Raw genomic sequence first — 14,978 nt, 5'->3', positions numbered from 1 at the left:
TAACTTTTTATTTCTCATCGTCTTTTGCTAATGATAGTGTTTATTGGTTATGATATGCAACAAAGTATTCATGATAGAAAAGGAAAATCATTATACCTATGGTTTTCTTGCAAGTTTTGAAGTTGTTGCCTCAACATTGCTGCTTCCCTTTGCCATAACTAGGAAGTAAAAAAGTACCATCTTTAGACATAACTATAGAATGAACAAATTTAAAGTAGAAAATGGAAATTTCAATACAATTAAAGCACTATACGTGAGAGCAATACTCTCATTTTTATAACATTTAAACGTGCAAGGAAAAGTATGAGCTTATATTAACCTATGATAATCTCCTTACTCAACATCTTTTGAATGCAACAAATAGCTAAAGCTACTTAAAATGTAACTCCTATTTGGACCTTATATTGTGCAGTTAGGTGAAGTAACCATTTCAGATTTGCACTATCATTTTTCTTGTACGAGACTATTGGATGGATAATTGTGTCCATCCATTGACTTATAACATTTTTCTTTTATTTTCTGAGTCAGTTTTATCTTCTTTTTCCCCCCTTCTCTTTTCACTCTTTGCATGATATAGAGATAAAGACCCATTGTAATGTTTACATGTATTAAGTGGCACCGGACAATGATATTGAGAAATGAAGGCATGTGGACTTTCACACCTTAAATATTTTTTCCCTTGGGTGTTGGAGTAATATTTATGAGGTTTTAGGTATTTAGTGGGTATGCTTTGAGTTGGGTGGGTTAGTGGCAATGTTTTAAAAGACGCACCCCGAGGCGCGCCTAGACGGCTTTGGAGGCAGGGTGGGAGTGATAACGCCTCTGCCCAGTGGGAGTGGGCGAAAACTCACCGAGGCGAGACTAGGTTGCTAAGGCGTGCCTAAAGGCGGTTGGCGGGCGTTCCTAAATCCATCCACGACCCAAAATCGAAGTCAACTGCTGTGTTTTCAAGCTCTGCCATCTAGGTTTAGGGTTGCAGGCTGTGCGGCATCTTCACGAGGAAGACGACCGCGAAGAAGAAGAGGGATTTTTTGTTTTTTTTAAGACTTGGTCCAAAACGACGTCGTTTTGGCCAAGTCTTTAATTTTTTTTAAATGACTTGGCCCAAAACGACGTGTTTTGGCCAAGTCTGTTTTTCCTTTATTTTAAAAACCCCAAGAGTCTCTGTTTCCTCTGTTTTTCTCACCTGTTTCCTCTGTTTTTTTCAGCAATCCTCTATTATTTAAGGTCCCGTAAGGCTTCGCCTCACGCCTAGGCTGGGCTATCCCTCGGACGCCTTGCCCACGCCTCACGCTTTTAATACAGTGGTTAGTGGAGAGACGAGAGAGACGAGAGAGCCAAGGTGCTGCATTTGGTAAGGGTCTTCCTTTGAAGGTAAGGCTGTGGTTTCTTTAGGGTTGCAAAAATGACCAAAAAGTTGAAGAAATACTTTGTGGTAATGTTTGGTAGAAGGGAAGAATAAACTGTAGTATAGGTTTGAACCAAAGTCAGTAATTCCTTTCACATAAAATTAGTTTGAGCAGACCTCCAGAGTTCTAGCATATACTGATGGCCTTACTCTTTGTGGTGCCTATTCTAATACAAAACTAGGAGCCAATTTGGCAAGTTGGGAACATTAATGCAAAGGAGGAAACTTGGCCGATTCAGTAAAGGAGACAGTCTGACGAGCCAAATGCCAAGCTCAATGAATTGGTAGAAAGAAAAGATGAACTAAAATTTTGCAAAAGAGAGCTTGGTGATGGTTTTCCACCTAAGGAAAGGTTTCCATGGTGGATTGTTATGAATGTTTATGATGCGGACTTCCCTCAACATTTAAGTGTACATCATGAAAGTAATGTTTTAAGAGTTGTACCGATTCGTAGATACAAGGCAGAGAGGCTATAGCCAAGACTTAAACTTGAGGTTGGAGTTCACATTGAAGACATTTTGAGGGGGTTTCATCTATAAAAATAAAAACATCAAACTTTTATCAAAGTTTTGCAGCGTTATTCAATATTCAGATTTGACGGTATGTACAGTATCAGCAAACCTTTTGTTACCGAGAAATGGACTATCTTTTTCTTCATTCAAGTTGTTTTGGGCTCATGGCACAATTTTTTACGAAAAAGGTTGAATTTCAATGTTCCATCATGTGTTGCATTGTTCATCGAGTTACAGTGTACTTTTAGATGAGAGAAAAAAGGCGTCTGATATGTAGACTCTGACAAAGCTTATTTTCGTTATATGGATGGCTTATTTGTGGGTAGGTTGCATTGAAATTCATATGTGCTATGCATAGAAATGATTGGTTTGTTCTTGAACTGAGTTTTAATAACAATGTAGTTTTTATAATTAGTAGAATGGAAGTTTTTATTTCACGGATGTTTCTGTTGACAAGAACAATCCATGAATATGAGTTATTGATGGATTAGAATTTTTGGCACGTGCATGCACATACAATGCCTTTGTATGGATGTCGAACTCGATTTCTAATCAAGGGAAAAAGGGGAGCTAGCATGACCTTAATGTTTTTTGCCTTAATTTATTTCATTGATTTCACTAACCCTATGTGCACTGATTTAAAGAGAAATTTTTGTAGGGAAGAAAAGTGGAACTGGAAAAATTCTCAGAGCGAGGTTATTACTGCCTCTGGGATGAGCCTTACCAATAATTGCATTTGGACTCTCATTCAGATCTCCATTCTTGAATTGAAACACCTCAAAGTAAGAAGAGATGCCCTGGAGATTGTGAACGGACTTCTTATTACTGAGCAACTTCACACATATGGGAGCATTGGGTGCTTTGTCATAGCAATAACCTCATGCCCCATTGTTACTGAACTTGAGAGGTTAGCTATTCAGTCTTTGCTCCTTGGTTCCAAGATTCTGTTTGGAATTAATGCCTGAGCTTCCACCAAATCGCAACTTTGTTGCTATGATCTGTCAAGAAGAACGAACTGTCTATAATCTGTCAAGAAGAACGAACTATCTTTTAATGGAATTATTTCAAAAGCTGTGTAGCTGTTGGAACTCCGTCCTTATGATGCATTACTTGGTTTCTTGACTGCCCATTTTCCTCTGCAATTGCAAATGAAGAGCATCACGGCTTTGGCTGATGAAACAACATTGAATTCTGAATTGATTTTGGCATTCTGTTTCATTCATAGTCTTCCTGCCACCTCAAATATTTCTTTGAAAAGAGTGAAGAAAACCATTCCTGTTCTTGATTGATCTCTATATATAGATGAAGACCCATGTCATTGGAGTTCTTCAAATCCATGATTTTGACTTATGGGCTCACGAAACAGACATGCGCGTTGAATTGGCAACTAGTTATGCTAGGAAGTCCTCTGTTATCACAGTTGTCCTTCTGTGACCAACTCTTAATCACGACTTCTTATGCAAATGAAGAAGGTGAAATTGGATCAACAATTTGGAAGGAGTAAGTAGCTTGAGGCTGTATGCTCCCTGTATGTTATTTCTTGTGATAGCAAAGAAGTAGAATCTGGGTATTTGTTTCAAAGGATCCAGAAACAGTGTTTATACTCATCTGGCTCCCAATCAATTTACATTTCCGTTTTCTCATCTTTTTTACCATGTTATTAATCTAGTATTCAATGCATTGCAGCACTTTCATTGTGTTTGGGACTTCTGATTGGAAATTTACTTCTGGGAGATTGACATTTTGGATGATATGCTGTTATATATCAAGGAATAATATGCAACGAAGCCTTCTGTAGTGTCCTAACAAATAAAAGGAATGGTGTTACCAATACTTTAACTAGTCGACTCTGGACATCTTGGTAGGCTTCAGTTTCCTCGGATGGTAAGGATTGGTCCTCTCATGCTATCTATTCTGATTGGAAAGCTTCTATAAATTAGTCGTTTCTCTTCTTTTGTTCTCATTGGTTTCTATTTTGTTGTTCTTTAGATCGGTGTAACTCAGCGAACACCTTGTCCCCTGTTTTGTAGTTTCTTTGTCTTTGCTGCGAAAATATTTGTTTTCCATAAAATAAAAATTAAGTATGCCAACCATATGCTTTTAGAGCGTTTATAATTTCTTAGGATGGGTGAGGGTGCAAATCTCTTTCAACCGCATATACAATTTATGAGCAGATGTTTGTATCCCTAGGTTGGAGAGCTGATCTGAAGATTTGACAAGAATTATGTTGATGGTGAAACTTACTAAATTGGTGCATTCAATGCCACCAATGGGATTACTTGAACCATTATATGAAGATTTTATTTTGGAGTATTTTTTCGAACTTCTATCTTCCAAACATACATCCATGAATTCAGGTTGTATATGGAGCATAGTTGTATTGTTGTCTGCTTTCATTTGTGTTTTTTTCGATTGTAGAAAAGTCTATTATAAGTTACAGGTGTGAGTCATTTTTAAATGCGTTTTCCTGAAAAGCAGCTGTCAGTGAGCAACCATCATTGCCGGTAACCTTTGGCTGTCCTACAAATCATTGGGGTGGCTACTGTACTTCATTAAATTACTTAGCAATGACAATCTAATGCATTCTGCGTATGTTCTGTTATGATGAATCAAACAGCAGTCTTTAACTTTCTAGTTTCTCCTAACACCCTTTTCTTCATAAAGTTTTGAGATTTCTTACTGTATAGAGTTTAATTTTTTACTTTATTCGCACATATTTTTAAAATTTAGTCATTAGATTTATTATAAAAGATATGTGTGAGTACATACATACCTTGCTGTACGATTGGATGAATGATCTGTTTGTTATTTCAGAGTCGTATGTTAAAAGAAACTCACATGTTAAATTTTTTTTTTAGGTATATTCTCAAGGAAAAGCTTGCAGGATAGGGAACTGAAGGATACCTTAATCTCAGAAGCTGGATTCCCAAATTGACGGTGCTCCTCTTTTGCTTTGTTGTATCGTTCAATTGCTGATTTCATGCTGGTAAGAAGATACATTTATATCAGATATACTCTTCGCTTTTTGTGAGCTTAGCACAAAAAGAATTTGGAATATGATTTCAAGAATCTGTATATGGACATGGAACGAAAGAAAATTGACATATCATGGTAACATTTTAGACTATAACTTTTTAATAGACTTCCATGCAAGCTTCTTTTTTCTTTTAAGCTGCTGTTACTGATAAAGATGTGGTTTTCAGATCTGCTACCAGACATTGTTGAAGCAGGGAACTAGAGATAAGTTTCTGTATCTTTTCCTAACTTGTTTTTCAGACCTCTAAACTCTAAATCTAGTTTATTCTATAGTTGGGACAGTTGACGACACAAGTCATTTCATGGCGACTGAAGCTGTAACACGAGAACTAGTTTTAGCAAATTTTAAACAACGCTTCATTCTCATTTCTTGTAAGCGTGCTGCTAGACTAGCACGTTACAGTCATTTGCATATCAAGAATTACTCGTACGTGCAGACAAGATTAAATTGAACTGCATATTTTATAGATATACAAGAGCTTTCCTTAGTTTCTGAACTATGTTCTACAAGAGCTTATGGTTCGTCAATGTCAGTTAAGTTAATAATCTGCACTGGGAACAGGAATGTGTCCTCACTTTGTACTGTTGCAGTGCAAGGGTGGTTGCTTGTGAGAAGTACCTTCTGTAGGATTGAACAATATATCTACGGAATACTTCCGCTATTTATAAAATCCTAGGACCAGATTTAGTGGCAACTGGTAATTATTGTTTATACTAACACTCTTGTTGGAGTTCATATTCTGCAGTTTCTAGTTTGATTCCATGGGAGCTCATCGGTTTTCAACTACGTCGCTTTTCTATGTGCTGCAGTTTCTACAAAATGGTAGTCAAGTTTAAAGCAGGTTAAAGTGTTTTGCTTCTAATGTGTCAACGACATGTAGTGTTCTTCCAGATAGTCATGTATTTTGGCATGAATTAACCTAATACATATCATGTATTTTGGCATGAATTAACCAATACATATGTAACATGTTGCTAGTGGCAGTCGTCCATGTGAACACACACATAAACACACATATACCAACAGACAAGAAGCTTCAGTTTTAATGTTATTTTGGAGAATTGTTCATGCTAGGGATCAACCAAATAAAAAAATTAAAGCCATTTGACTGCAACGTGCATTCTTTCTTTTCTTTAACTGAACAATTGTGCATCTAATAGTCTGATGGATGAGTAGATTATAGATAGCTTGATCCTGACCAGGCTACATGATGAGTTCCAGATTTTAGGCCACATTGTGATCCATATAGACAATAAAGATGCATCGATTACGTGAATTACAAATTCAGTGGAGAGTTTAGAACACACCAAGGCTAAGAAGATTTTAAGGACAAACAAAACCAAACGGAAAACAAAAAAATACCGTACTAACATTTTGGATATAAGGCTTCGTTTGGCTTAGAGGATTGGATTGGGATGGTAAACTCACCGAACTCAACGTATATTGAAGTGAAAAATTAACAAATTGTGTTCGACGTGAAGATAAAAGATATATTATGCATTAAGTGAACTTATCCATTCGCATACCCTTCAAAATGGCAGGATTAGAATAGACAAACCTAGATGGCCTCATTTCCTGTGCCGTATTCACTCTCTTCCTTTTCATTCATTGATCTAAGCCGACTCTTGCTTGAAAGGACAGTTTAATTAAGATTAATAAGGTGTTCTATGAGTCCTCAGACCCCTGCTGACTAAATTCTTGTCTCCTACACAGGCGAGCTTTGTTTTTGGCTGCTATATCGCTGATAATATAATTGTGGCTCGAGATTCTAAAATAATGTAGGGTTTCTAAAGCTTTACTTTCAGAATCTTTAGGATTAAAAAAAGGCTTCAAGCTTAAGTGCAAGTGGAGTAAACTTGTTCGTTCCACATGTCCAATCCTCGTCTAGTTCTTTAATAAATCGGTCACACTTACCTTAAATATACCGTGAAGATTTATAAATTAATCTTAAAGACCAAATGAGGCTTAGTTTATTATTTCTTGTCAAAGCACTAGAAGTACTCTGTCACAATTTGGTGGTAACTTGTCACATCGCTCAAGATTTATTCAAAGTATTCCTTGTCAAAGCACCCAATGTACACCATGACACAATTTATTACTCCTTGTCAAAGCACTCAAAGTACTCTCAAAGCGTAATTTGTTAACTCTCCCTGTGTAAGTTTATCTTACGTTGCAGGTCCCAAACCCGGATAAAGAGGAGGGGGAAGGTGTCAAGTAGTAAACAGTCAACATACTATTTTCACCTATCATCCCTGTGATAATAAATCATAAATGAAATTACGTTAAAGCTAGCTCATCATCGGGAAGTGACGCAGTTGTGGCCTAGGCACATTGATAAGTGAGCAAGGGTTATATCTTTGTCGCTAGTTGGATGCAATGTTAAACGAGCAAGGGTGCGGTAAAAACTTCTTTTTGAATGATTTTACTCGAAGTTGTTTGGAAGTATCCGTTTACAGCAACTTTACTTGGGACACGTAGAAGAAGAATTTTGACCTTACTCCACAAGTGATGTCAAAGAAGGTATGACATGAAGGTAGGGTTCAAGAGAGTATATTGTGTTTAGGAATGTAGAATAGTGCAAGTTATATCGAGTAAAATGATAAGTATTATGTGCCTCCAAGGAACTAAGGGGGTTAGTCTTAAGGAGGATTGAAAACTCAGGTTTTAAGCTTTGGTATTCGAGCACAAATAAATTGAGAAACTGTGTTGGCATCATCATGGATAATACTTTGACAAAAGATGTTGTAGATGTCAAGAAGGTTGATGATAAAATTATAGCAATAAAGTTTGTGATAGTACAAACTCACCATTGTGATTAGTGCGTATGCACCTCAAGTAGGGTTAGATAGGAATCTGAAGGAGAAATTTTGGGAAAATCTTGGAGAATTGGTTCAAGGAGTATCTCAGATGAAGAAGTTACTCATAGGAGGAGATTTAAATGGACATATGGGCAAGGACACATGCAACCATAGAGGTTTGCATGGTGGCCATGGTTGTAGGAAGAGAAACGAGGAGGATGAAACCATTTTCGATTTTGCAATGACATACGATCTCTTTATAGCCAATATCTTCTTTAAGAAGTGAGAAGCATGTGATCAGCTACAAATGTGGGTCAGAAAAAACACAAATAAATTTATTTTTAATGAGAAAAAAGGATTGTATAACTTGTAAGGATTGCAAAGTTATATAGGGAGAAAGCCTGACTAGCCAACATCACATATTGGTGATGGATGTACGTATCAAAAGAGATAAAAGAAAGAACAAGACCTTGAAGTGTCAAAGAACTGGATGAGGGAATCTAAAGGGAGAAAAACAAGTCACTTTCAAAGAGAAAATACTTGCCCAATATGTGTGTGATACAGAGGGGAATGCTAGCCAAATGTGGGATTCCATGGCTAGGTATATCCGAAAAGTTGCAAAAGAGGTATTAAGAGAGTCAAAAGGGTTTTGCTCCACATTAAAAGAAATCTTGATGGAGGAAGAAGAAGGTACATGAAAAGGTAAGGGCTAAGAAGGAATGTTGTAAAACTTTATACAAGGATAAAACAGATGAAAATGTGAGGTATAAAATAGCGAAAAAGGAGGCAAAGAAAGTCGTGAGAGAAGCGAAGCTGGTGGCTTTAGATGATATGTATAAGGGATTAGATACCAAAAAATGAGAGTTGGACATCTATAAACTAACTAGAGCAAGGGAAAGGAACACAAGAGACTTAAACCGAGTAAGGTGCATCAAGAATGAGAATGGAAATGTTTTAGCTGTGGAGAACGCAGTTAAAAGCAAATAAAGAGCTTATTTTCATAATCTTTTCAATGCAATGAGTACTTCTTGGGTGAGTTGAGTATCTTGGAAGAGTGTAGAAAGAGGAAGTGGTTGTAGCTTTAAGAAAGAAGAAGCATATAAATGTAGTGGGTCCCAATGGTATATCGATTGAAGTGTGAAAGGTCTCGAGAGAGACAGGTATAGCATGACTCACAAACTTTTTTAATAAGATTTTGAAAAGGAAAAATGTCGTATAAGTGGCAAAAAGCACTTTGTTGCCTATTTACAAGATAAGGGCGATATATAAAATTACACGTACTATAAAGATATTAAGTTGATGAGTCATACAATTAAGCTTTGGGAGAGAGTGACTATAAACTGAGGCAAGAGACATGAGTCCCAAACAATCAATTCAGATTTATGCCGGGGCGCTCGACTATAGAGGCAATCTATCTTTGATGGAGATCAATGGAATGATATAGAGATATGAAAAAGGATTTGGTCTTTATAGATTTGAAAAAAGTCGTATGATAAGGTCCCAAGAGAAATTCTTTGGAGGATTCTAGAGAAGAAAGGGGTACGAGTAGCATATACCCAAGCAATAAATGATATTATGATGGAGTAAAGACTGCAATAAGAACTTATGAAGGACAAAATGAAAATTTTCCCATAATCATAGGGTTACACCACGGTTCAGCTTTAAGTCCTTACCATTTTGCATTGGTAATGGATGAGTTAACTGGACATATTCAATATGATATCCCTTGGTATATGCTTTTCACAGATGATATAGTGTTGATAAATGAAACGTGGGGACGGGGAGAGAGGGATGGGGAGTACATGCGAAGCTTAACCTTTGGTGGGAAATGTTGGAATTTAGAGATATTCGCCTGAGCATGTCAAAAACAGAGTATATGGAGTGAAGTTAAGTGAGAATAGAGATCCAAATAAGATATAGTAGAGATTGGAGATCAGGAAGTGCCAAAGAGTGAACGCTTTCATTATCTTTGATCTATTACGCAAAAGAACAGAGAACTGGATGATTATCTCAACCATAGAATACAAGTTGGATGTATGCAGTGGAAAAGGATATCAGATATGTTGTGCAACCGTCGTATGTCAAGTTCAAGGAAAATTTTATAGGATGACAATAAGGCGAACAATGCTTTCTGGTATGGAATGTTGGGCGGTCAAGCATCAACACGTGCAAAAAATGAGTGTAGCGGAAATGAGAATGCATCGTTAGATGTGTGGGCACACAAGAAATGATAAGATTAAGAACAAGGATATCCGAGGTAAAGTAGGGGTAGTCGTAATTGAAGATAATATGAAAGAAAATTAGTTAAGGTGGTTTGGACATGTGAAAGGAAAACCTACAGATACTCCAATTAGAAAATGCAATTATGAGATTGAGGCTCAGGGCAAAAAGGGGTAGAGGAAGACCTAAGAAGACTTGTGAAAAGACATTAAGAAAAAACATGAAATACTAGGAGCTAATGAAAGACTTGGTGCAAAACTGAGCGTAGTGGCGCTCTAGGATTATACAGCGAATCCACTGAGAGAGATAAAGTTTTGTTGTTGTCCAAGCATTCAAACAAAAATGCATACACCTATAATGGATCCTTCCCGCTAATGTAGATGCGCAATACATATGGATCGAAGTAATGTGATAAGAGCATCTCCAATAGGCTCCTTAAATGAGCTCCTAACTAGAATTTAAGAAGGATTTTTAAAAATCAATTCCAATCATGCTCCACATCACCTTCTAAGATAGAAATTCAGTCTACAATTTTTGTCTTAAAATATGTATGAACTGAATCGAACGATAGGAGTTTTATAGTCTTTATTTTGTACATGTAGTTGGTTCTAACTGGAGGTTGAATACACTTATCGTTTCGAGAACCCAAAGAAATCAAAATCCTCATCCTCATTCTATTAGAAAACTATCAATCGCCATTTTCTCTTCTCGTCTTTTCTCTCCTCTCCTCTTTTCTCTTTCTTATCACTCCTCAACCTCCTCTCTTGTTGCACTCTTCTTATCCTCATCTTTCTTCTCATATGTCTTTCTTTATCTTCCCTTAATGCCATTGTTTGATGCTCAATTCAGTGTAGCCTCATTGTCACACCCTTGGCGAAGCCTTTCTGCACATCAACGTCCTTCACGAAGCCTCGCTACCTTAATCTCGACAAAACCTCATTGCTTCAGGCCACTCAAGGTCTGAGTCAAATATGCTAATATCGAAGATATGTGGTATGTTTGGATCCTGACGACCACCTGTATGTATGCAGTTTCGTAATGGCTGAGCCATGAAGAGACCAGAATGGGCCGGGCCTACCTTAACATTTTTTCACATAAAAAATGGAGTTATTCGTCTAATTTCCAAAGATTTTCAGGGTATTAGAGCCCCAATCACAATTTTTTCCTTATTCCTTCATTGGGTTTGATTTAAGGCCAGTGGTTCTTATGCAGTTAACCATCATCACTATGAGTTTTGAAGGACTCAGGTGATCAAAAAAGGGAGAGAGAGAAAGTTGGCAAGAGGCTGGTTTTTTTTTAAAATTTTTAAATTTTATTCCTTGAAGTCTTTTAATACTATTATTTTTGTTTTTTGGTTTTTATTTTTATTCTCACCCCCATCCCTTCATTCTTTTGCTTAAAGGGACTTTTAATCTGAGTCTGGGCATGGGGGTTGAGTTGAGGAAGAGGATGGCAAGAATAACATCATACCAAACCCAAATGACGGTGGTTAGTAGTTAGGACACGACATATCCTTATTTTTCTTAGATCAAAAAAGCGTTTTAGGGAGACTTTTGGCTCCTCCTGAGTCATAATTCTAGCTCCACAACCTAAAGTTTTGCTACCTCTCATCTTCCAAACTTGATGGGTTGACCAACTAAATTGACTTTGGAACACTGTGATTTGGTTTAGTTGTTGCCACCATTTTAAGTGAAAACTGAACCAAACTGAACTATTAGGGTTACTATGGTTGATTAGTGGTTTAGGTGTGGAACCAAGCTCAAATAATGGCCTCACTTACATTTGATGACATGTTTATTTACCATGAATAAGTTTGAATCATTCCGATTTTGCTGAAACATGAGTGTTCAAATCATTCTAATTTTTAACTTCGCTTGTGTTTACTAACGTATATGGAATGTGAATAAAGGGTGGGTTTTACTTTAATATATGTAATTTTAGTACCTCAAAATCAGGAAATCATATCAAATATTGATCCCATACATATTTGGCTTTTAAACCAAAATGTTCTCTAAGATTGGTACAACTTCTCGCTTTGGTATTTGACAATGAAAATCAATATAAGTGATCCCTAAGTTTATTCAGCATAAATCATTTTGGTATTTTTGTAATTTGTCAATATCCTCGTTAAAGTGTCACGTGAACAACCATGTGACCGCATTTTAAAAGGTATTTTTGTCAAACCAACCCCTTCACTTAATGGGATATTGACAGATTTTTTACGAAATAACTAAAACAATTTATTGTGGACAAACTCAGTGATCACTTATAACGATTTTCATTGTCAAGGATCAAAATAAAAAGTTATACAAATCTCAATAACCATTTTGGCTAAAAAATCTTCATATTTCTTTCTCTTACCGGATTCATAACTTCATTAAAGTAAGCAAAGATGCGATGAGTAGAAAACATGCCATGAGTTTGTTATTATCACAAATTTGTTTCACTCAAGGTACTCCTACGGATATATACGGATCAAATATGTCGAGAACTCTACATATTTTTATAAATAACGTACTTCTCGACCGTTTTGTCCAAACTTCGTCATGATTTGTAGGTCTCTGTTTTCCCTTCACTCCTAGGAAATTCTAACCCAAAATCCAAGAACACATTATGTCATGGTGTTGTATGAATAATAACAGAAGATAATGTGCATGACTTTGATGATCTTCTTTAGATTCTTTGTCACCTCATTTCATAAACAACATATACATGCAATAGTGCTGGAGCCAGTATGGGGTACTTAGTTGTCCTTGACCTCGAAAACTTCAAAAACCCATGTATATTTATTTGTGTATTGTATTTGACTCCTATAAACAGCTCAGGCAGATTAAATTACAACATTCTTCTCCTACTTCTCTATTTTCTTCTGTCATATTTGTCTTCCTTTTCTCTCTTATTGTGTGCGACTATATTGTGAGTACCATGTGCTTAATGAAATACCTTAGTTGACAAGTCTTGACAGTCTTCAACGTTACTCCACAATATCCTGCATCCACCATCGACAAACCTCTACGAATAATAGTAGTTGTCGACTTATGTTGGTCTAAGCTTTTGGCATACATTGGCAAGAATTGACAGGTGCCTACTAGGTGCTCAACAAAATGGTCACGAAGCATTTTTTGGTGGATATTATGACACCATTATCTGAAAATCCTGACTTCGCCACATGCAATTGCATTAGCTTAAACTTATTTATGGATCTTAGCACTCAAGTATTTTGTCCCCGCTGGTTTGTAGGGTTCGAGGGTAAGAACGGCCTTTGCACTAGTACTTCATTAAAGACAATCTCATGAACCACAAATGACAAACTTCTATTTCCGCAGGGTCAATAGACTCAATCTAATAACACTTACCACTGAACTAGCTCTTTATCTTAACAGTATATATACTTCTCTTTGAAATATTGAAAGAGATTTTAAGCTCTCATCCTCCCCTTCCCCGATGATATATATAAGTGATAAAACATAAAAAGTCCTACCAAGGGAAAAAGAAACAAGTGAAAGTGCGTCCGATTTAATCCGTCCAACCAATTGCATGCAGCACCATGCATAGCGTAATGGTGATATAACTGGAGAAACTAAAATTTTTGCGAAAAGGTCACTAGACTATTGCAAGTCGCGAGTCTGAAACAAAACAAGCATGGCAAATTACTCTACCAGAGTTAATTAATCATGTCAATTCAATTTTAAAATAAGGATGAATTAGCCTCGATCGATTGGCTTAGTTCTCCTGGAGAATTCCTCCAGAAGAAAGGATTTGATATAAATTAAATATTAAACCACGTCAGATTCAATAATATCAATTTCTCATCCTACAAAAACATGAAATTGTTTGGTCATTCATAAAGAAATCGATGATTGTTTGATCATTTTAAAGAGAAACATTACGTATTATTGAAATATGAAGTAAACATACAAGGGAGGATCCTCTACCAATCCTATCACAAAAGGACTCAAATTAATTATGAAATGTGTGTTGAAACAATAAAAGTATTAATTACCCCATATAATTTGAAATGGCATAAATAGTTAATTGGTGTTATTTTTAGGAAGAAAACAAATTCTATACATCATACCGTAACACACTTTTGCAAACCAGCAAAGAATTGTTCAATCTATATTCTAGTGATAGATCATGCACTTTCATCTAAGCCTTTGGTCGTTTTAAACTTTCCAAAAAAAGGAGACCGGAGCTATTATCGTGTGGTTTTTTAAGTTTGTGATTAGAACTAATTTATCTTTTTTTATTTTTTATTTTTTAAAGAATGTATTAGCTCACATTCATTCAAAAGAGAACATCTCTCTCTGATATAAGGTAGCTTCGCCCGTCGAACAGGGTGTAATCTTCGTTTGCTCTAAGACTAAGCGGTGTCTTGGATTAACTATGTACTCCCTTAGTTAGAACTCATATCTAATTTTTGTTAGTAAATGAGAAGAGATATACAAAAGCAGGAAGTGATTATACGATATACGTTAATTCTAATGAGATCTTGTTGTATGGGTTTGAAATTTTAAAAGGAATTTAAAATTAAAAAGACACTACTCAATTTACGAACAAGGAATTATTAGTTCTAATATACTAATGTGTAGTCCTTGCATGTTATAATTTATGTGATTCCGAATCAAAATCTATCGGACATTTGTGAACAATGAAGCACCACAAGACATGCATGTTTTCAGGCTAATTTATCAACCATATTAACTTCAATTCCACATGGATCTCAAGCTACGAATAAATGCCATTTCATCAGATAAAATGAATAACAGATGCAATTAAGCTTAAATATTGTTAAACTAAAGTTGATAGAATTAGGAAGACCTGGTGCTTGCAAAATCATAGAGCTTGCCGGTGCTGGAGAAGATCATGACTCCGACCTCAGCATCGCACAAGATCGCCAGCTCCTTCGCCTTCTTCAACAGCCCGTTCCTCCGCTTTGAAAACGTCACTTGCCTGCTGGTCGAATTGTCGATCCTCCTTATCACAATCTTACCCCTTCCCAT

The 14,978-nt window shown here is 36.4% G+C and overlaps 1 protein-coding gene and 1 long non-coding RNA gene across 4 annotated transcripts in view; one reads left to right on the top strand and one right to left on the bottom strand.

Moving 5' to 3' along the window:
* The window catches only part of LOC137718425 (uncharacterized), a 24,169-nt gene extending 18,166 nt beyond the window's left edge, over nucleotides 1-6,003 (top strand). Inside the window, exons 4-8 of one of the 2 annotated variants that reach the window (XR_011065876.1) lie at nucleotides 1,209-1,374; nucleotides 2,579-3,420; nucleotides 3,607-3,804; nucleotides 4,779-4,906; nucleotides 5,124-6,003. This is a non-coding gene — a long non-coding RNA (uncharacterized lncRNA). Of the gene's footprint in view, nucleotides 1-1,208; nucleotides 1,375-2,578; nucleotides 3,421-3,606 lie in introns of both variants that reach the window. The other variant, XR_011065875.1, reaches the window with a different exon arrangement.
* The window catches only part of LOC137718424 (MADS-box transcription factor 23-like), an 18,546-nt gene extending 3,568 nt beyond the window's left edge, over nucleotides 1-14,978 (bottom strand). For both annotated transcript variants that reach the window (XM_068457972.1, XM_068457973.1), the window contains exons 1-3: nucleotides 14,797-14,978; nucleotides 4,825-4,903; nucleotides 97-158 (exon numbers count right to left, since the gene is read on the bottom strand). In XM_068457972.1, coding sequence (XP_068314073.1) covers nucleotides 97-158; nucleotides 4,825-4,903; nucleotides 14,797-14,978 — 323 coding nt within the window. The remainder of the gene's footprint in view (nucleotides 1-96; nucleotides 159-4,824; nucleotides 4,904-14,796) is intronic.

Source organism: Pyrus communis, chromosome 15 (assembly GCF_963583255.1).
Source record: "Pyrus communis chromosome 15, drPyrComm1.1, whole genome shotgun sequence".
In the NCBI taxonomy this organism is placed as follows: domain Eukaryota; kingdom Viridiplantae; phylum Streptophyta; class Magnoliopsida; order Rosales; family Rosaceae; genus Pyrus; species Pyrus communis.
This window is presented reverse-complemented; position numbering and strand designations above follow the sequence as displayed.